Raw genomic sequence first — 6,496 nt, 5'->3', positions numbered from 1 at the left:
ACAGGGAGGGGAGCGCTACACACTGGGGTCAGTTGGGGGGAAATAGGGGAGGGACGGTGGGGGGTGGGGAGCTGGGGAGATATAGCAAGGGGAGAAATGCCAGATGTAGGTGATGGGAAGGAAGGCAGCAGATGACACTGCCATGTGTGTACCTATGCAACAATTTTGCATGTTCTTAACATGTACCCCAAAACCTAAAATGCAATAAAATTAATAAATGGAAAAAAAAATAAAAAAATAAAATAAAATAAAATAAATAAAAATAAAAAAAAAAAACCTTCTTGATTTTAAACTAAACTAACTAGCTTCATTACAAGGGACTATACCAACATCTCTCTACCCACACTGCAAGAGAAACTTCAGAGGCTTGAGCCTTGGGTCCACATTTCTCAAGTCAGAAGGAGCCTTCCAAATTTTTGAGAATGTTCACCTTTAAGAGATATCAATGTAAAGCCAATCAGGGATATTTCTTCCCAGAAGCAGGCAATATCCTAGATAAGGATATCCTAGGTAAACTTTTCTAGTAATAGGATCATGGATCAAGAGTTCTCTGTCTGTTTCCTTGTTTCCTGTGTCATTTTCTGGTTTTGTGAGACAAAATAATGCTATGGTTAGGATTTAGCAATTGGCAGCTTCTGTCAGAAACGTTACAATGCCTAACATATAGTATGGCACTTTAAACCTAACTCCCTACCTGATATTAGAGGTCTTTATGTTCACTCTATAACAAAGTTCACTAGCATTCCAAGTGCAACTGCCTGTCCAAATTGTACATTTAATTCTTTTTCATAAGGTTAGGGTTTTAGATCCACATATTTAGACTCCTTGTTTAAATCTAACAGTAGACAAAACCCACTAAGTTTGGTTAATTTTGCAGTTAAATTATGTAAAAATATGAATAAAAAAGTGAAGGGAAAGATAATTTGACTGTTTGTAGACTAACCTTAATCTTCCACATACCCCTAATTCTCTAATTGTCAATTGAATTTAATTATTTAATAATTTAATGTGAAGCCTTGGTTCATAGTACTAAGGCTTCCCTAGTGTGGACCCCTAATGCACCAGACATCCCACAAGAAACAGTCTGTTGTGTTGCTTCAGGATATATTTCATCTGTGGAGAATATAGTCAACAATCAAGCTCATGAGCAACTCTATATTTCAGTAAGCAGAAAATATGAGACTCATGTGATTCAGGGATTTTAACAATACTATAAACAATCAGAAACTGAACATTGGTCTACACCTCTTAATTTGTACTACAGAGTGTAATTTTTCAGCAGGTGTAAGTCACTCTAAATAGATAACATTGAAAATATTTCTTCTCTGGTTTGGTATAAATGTAAATGAGATGATAATTATAAGTCTGTCTCAAAAATTATTGCTATAGCTGACTCTACTCTAAAGGTTATAATTTCCAGAAAACTTCTCTAGACTGCCTTACTAAAATAAAAATTTTTTTGAATATCATCTTCGGACTATCTGTTGGTTGAATGGTGAAGTATATGTGATAGCTAACGCTTCCTTCTGTATGTAGATAGACACATATGGTATTGTATTTATCTTGTAAATGTTAGTTTCAATAAATTAATACTCAGTCTACTTCATTAAAACAAGTAGATTCCTCTTCTGCCTAATTCTTTGATTCTTTTCATTTTAGTCAGTTTGATACATAAGAGCCTTTGTTGAGGATCATGTTTCAGTCTTTAGTGTTGGTCTCTTGACAGTCAACAAGCAGTCTCTGGGGTGTACTTTATCCTCTTGCATGAAGTCATCTGCTGTGTGTTGAAGAGTCTCACTTTGACTAGAAGAGCAAGAACTTAACATTACTTAATTAACTGACATCATGACTTGTGAATTCCATACTGAGATCAGATAAATTCATTGATGGTTACAGAGAGCGGTGTTAATGCCCAAGATATTGGCCGTTGTTAATCAAGACGGAATCTTGCTCTGTTGCCAGGCTAGAGTGCAGTGGACTGATCTCGGCTCACTGCAATCTCCACCTCCCAAGTTCAAGCCATTCTCCTGCCTCAGCCTCTGGAGTAGCCGGGACTACAGGCATGTGCCACCACGCCCAGCAAATTTTTTGTATTTTTGGTAGAAATGGGGTTTCACCATGTTGGTCAAGATGGTCTCAATCTCTCAACCTCGTGATACACCCACTGCTGGGATTACAAGCATGCACCATCGTGCCTGGTCCCTATATTGGACAATTTCTTAAGACTGAGAGGTTGATCGAAAGAGGCAAATTATTAATTCAAATAAATCAAAAGGTCATTGCCATGAGGCTAACTCTGTGCTACAGACACCAAAATAGGCACAAGCAGACCACTTGAATAGCTCCTTATCTATTCAAGAAATTAAAATCACAATCAAAACTTTCCACAAAGGAATCTCCAGACCCCAGTGATTTCACTTATAATTTTTAATACATATGTAAGAGGAAATGGTCATTATCTTACTCAAACATTTAGAAAAATACAGGAAGGAGCAACATTTCCTACCTTGTTTTATAAATGTAGTATTAAAACCTGATCGAGGCATCGGAAAAAAGTTAAGTTATAGAGCAAATATTTCTTCTAAATGTGCATAAGACTATTTCATATTTCAGAAATACTTCAACAAATCGAATCCACTGATAGAAAAAAAATACAATTAATTTGATGTAAACTCAGGAATGCAAGGTAAACACAGTTAAACACCACATTAACAGAATAAAGGCCTGGCCATAGGAATTAATCAATAGATGCTGGAACTACTTTTCACATTATTTAATATCAACTAATAACAAAGCTTCTAAGCAAAAATAATGGAAGGAAACATTCAGTTGGATAAAATACTTCAATGAAAAGTCTATAACTATCTTTATACAACCTGGTAATATATTAAATATCCTCACACTAGATGGGAAACAAAGCATAGATATCTGCTCAATACTTTCATTCAGCATTGTATTATCAGTGTAGCCAGTGCAATAAAAAATAGAAATAAAACTCACAGACATTTCTTACTTTACCTATTAAATGTATTAAACATTAGGGAATGTAAGAAACAAATTTTAAAACCTGCTAAAACTAAGACAAAATAGCAAGGTTGTAGGAAATAAGGTTCATATTTAAACTTAATCATTATATTAAGTTTAAATTATCAGGCTAATATATCCCAGCAACAAACAGATATGGATTGGAAAATGAGATGTAAGTTTTTGGGCCTTTGCGTCCTGCATTTTGATTGTTTCCTGAGTTCTAGCTGCACTCTTTTCCCTGAATGCTGAGAGACGATCTTATATATTTATAGTAAATACTTTCTAATGATTGACCAATTTGATGTTGTATTAAATTAGATGTTGTTTGTTATATTAAAAAAAGAAGGGAGAGATATTGAATAATATTGACATTTAATGTACAATTTAATATATATTAATATATACTGAAGTATAGATAATAATTAATGCCTTTCATTTTCTAATGGTTAAATGGCAGGCTTTGTGTTTCAAGAAAAAAATCTAGAATATATTCAGCATTTTGGGACAGAAAGAAGACATTTTAGAGATTGGAATAATCTTTTAGATTCCCTTAAATTATTGATTTTAGCACAAAACCTGAAGACAAATTTACTTTGGTTTGTTAGAGCTCTGAAGAAATTCGAGCATTTTACTTTATTTTTTCGTATTTAGCCTTAGCCAAACTGTATTTTTTGTTCATGTATACATGAACAATCCATGTTATAGTGCTATGCTCAGGTTGAAAAGAAGTAACATACCTAACCTGAGCATAATTCAGAAAAGAAGCAATATACAACTCAAGATAGACACTCTTTCAGGTATGATTCATTCCCTGCTAAATTTCATTTCTCCCTTTACTTGTAGTCCCTCCTTCTGTCACGTGGTTCCAAATTTTTAAAATGCAGATGATACAGAAAATAATACTCCTATGCTGCAGGGTAAGAAGGAGGAGGTGAGTTTGTATAGCTCAGAGGACTGGACCCACAAATGCAATTCTAGAAAATATCATGAGCATTTGTCCCCCTTTCTTCTGGTTACCACCCTCACCACTTCATAAGCACATTTATAAAAAGCAAGAAACCACTGCGATGACCCGTAGTTTCTGATTTTACCTAATATTAAGGGACGGAGTACAGAAGGATGTGTTTAATAAGGATCCCTCAAACCAAAAGATAGTTGGGAATAAGAATAGAATAAATTCAAGAAATTGTGTGAACAGAGTGTGCCTATTGTAAACAATAAGAGCAAACCAATGCTCCAGAGCATACCAATTAGGAATTTTCACTAAGAGCGTCTCAAATTTTAATGTGATAACTTAACACCAGAGGATTTGGTTAAAATACATTTTGAATACAATACGTAGGTCTGAGATGCAGAATGTGATTCTGCATTTCTGACAGCCTTCGTGCTAATGCCAATGCTGCTGGATGAAGAGCAACTTATGGGACATGGCCTAGAAAAATAAATGCAGCTCATTTTTCTCCAACGTGAGATTTTTAGCTAAGATACTCAAGACATACTTACAGAGAATACTAAAACTCATCATCAAAATGCAAGTACATTTGAGCCAAAGTTATCGACTTATGGTTTATTAGAAAGTGAAGATATTGCCGTGGTCATGATCATATTTCGTCTCAGGACATTCTTCAAGGCCTGCTTCACATCTTTATTCCGCATACTGTAGATCAATGGATTAAGTACCGGACTGACAAATGTGTAGAACACAGCTATTATTTTAGATTCCTCAACAGTCTTATCTGTTGATGGTCTTACATACATGCAGAAGAGGGTCCCATAAAACAGGGTGACAGCCATCATATGGGAACCACAGGTGGAGAATGCCTTGTGCCTTCCTTCTGCTGATTTGATCCGGAGGATGGTGGCAATAATGAAGGCATAGGACACCAGGATGACGGTGAGGGAGCTGGAGAGGTTGAAGCCAGCCGAGATCAGCATCGCGTGCTTTTTGACATAAGGATCAGAGCAAGAAAGCTTAATGAGTGGTGGGTCAGCACAGTAGAAGTGGTTGATGACATTGGAATTACAGAAGCTCAGGCGGAAGGTCAGGATAGCCTGGAACAGTCCATCTGAGAAGCCATAGACATAGGGAAATGTGGCCAAGCAGATGCAGACTCGCCTGGACATTTTCACACTGTAGCGCAGAGGGTCACATATGGCCACGTAGCGGTCATAGGCCATTGCTGCCAACATGAAAAGCTCAGTGAGGAGAAGGGCAATGAAAATATAGCACTGTGTAAAGCAGCCAGCAAAGGAAATGGTCTTCTTAGATATGATATTAGTTAACATCTGCGGGGTTGCATTTGATGTATAGCACAAATCCACAAAGGCTAAGTTAGTGAGGAAGAAGTACATGGGCATGTGAAGGCGAGAGTCCAGTCTGATTAGCATTATCATGCCCAGGTTGCCTAAGACGGTGATGAGGTAAACAACTAGAAACAACACGAAGAGCAGAGGCTGGAGTTCTGGCCGATCTGTAAGCCCCAGTAAAATAAATTCTGTGATTGCACTGCTATTTATGTTGGACATTTCCTGACAGTTTGCTCTTGGAACTAAAGAAATAAATATAAACAAATACACATACCATGTTAACGTTCATTTGAATTAGTTTTTCTCCACATCTTCATATTTCATCCAAAGTTATCTATTTCTGGGTACTACCATAAACTTTTGTTTTGGTAATTATGTTAGACTCACCATAATTTTGTAAGTCTGCAATGCCATTATGTCATCTGCCTAGGAATTAAGTTACTAATATATTCTTTCTCTATACCTATAGATAAATCTATACCTACACCTCTTTCTATCTATCTGTCTGTCTACCTGTCTATCTATCTATCTATCATCTATCTATCTGATTGAGCTATATCTCTTCTATCTTCCTGCACTTTTTAAAGCCTAATTCTACTCATGCTACATGACCCACCTTAACAGCCACTTCTTTGTGAAGTATTTTTCATTTATTTCTCCTAATATCTGTCACTGAATTAACTCTTACTTCTTTGTTTCCAGAGTATTTTATATTTCTGTAATTTATTCTTTAGCCCCCATTATATCATTATATAGCATGTACTTTCTCCTCACTTAATGGTGTTGAGAGCAGGGACAAAGCGAAGTTCAATTTTTTAATTATACTGCTCAACACATATTTTTAAACTGAATTTATTTAAACGCAAAAAGGAGAGCATGTAAGAATGAATGACTTGCAACTTTTACTCATATATTTATCTCCACGTAGCCTTGCATTTTGCCATGTTCTCAGGAGAATAAAGTGATTATTGAAACTTAGTGTAGAAGCAATATCTTGGGAAGCTTGTTAATTTTTGCAGAAATTCTTATGTGGGGTGCTGGAATCTTCATCTCTAACAAATATCTGTAGGATTCTAATGCAAGTGTTCCCAGATCACAGCTCAAAATGTACAGTCATAATGGCTCAATAAACATATGCCAAATAAATGAACAAAGAACTGTG

General features: G+C 35.9%; 1 protein-coding gene across 1 annotated transcript; it reads right to left on the bottom strand.

Moving 5' to 3' along the window:
• Nucleotides 1-4,440: 4,440 nt before the first annotated feature.
• Nucleotides 4,441-5,560, bottom strand: LOC108295138 (olfactory receptor 5M11). The gene has a single exon (XM_017517181.1). It carries the CDS (start codon nucleotides 5,551-5,553, stop codon nucleotides 4,588-4,590), a length of 966 nt encoding a protein of 321 aa, XP_017372670.1. The 5' UTR covers nucleotides 5,554-5,560; the 3' UTR covers nucleotides 4,441-4,587.
• Nucleotides 5,561-6,496: the final 936 nt, after the last annotated feature.

This window comes from Cebus imitator, unplaced genomic scaffold, assembly GCF_001604975.1.
Source record: "Cebus imitator isolate Cc_AM_T3 unplaced genomic scaffold, Cebus_imitator-1.0 Scaffold622, whole genome shotgun sequence".
NCBI lineage: Eukaryota > Metazoa > Chordata > Mammalia > Primates > Cebidae > Cebus > Cebus imitator.
The sequence above is the reverse complement of the archived record's forward strand: the minus strand, read 5'-3'. Positions and strand labels throughout refer to the sequence as shown.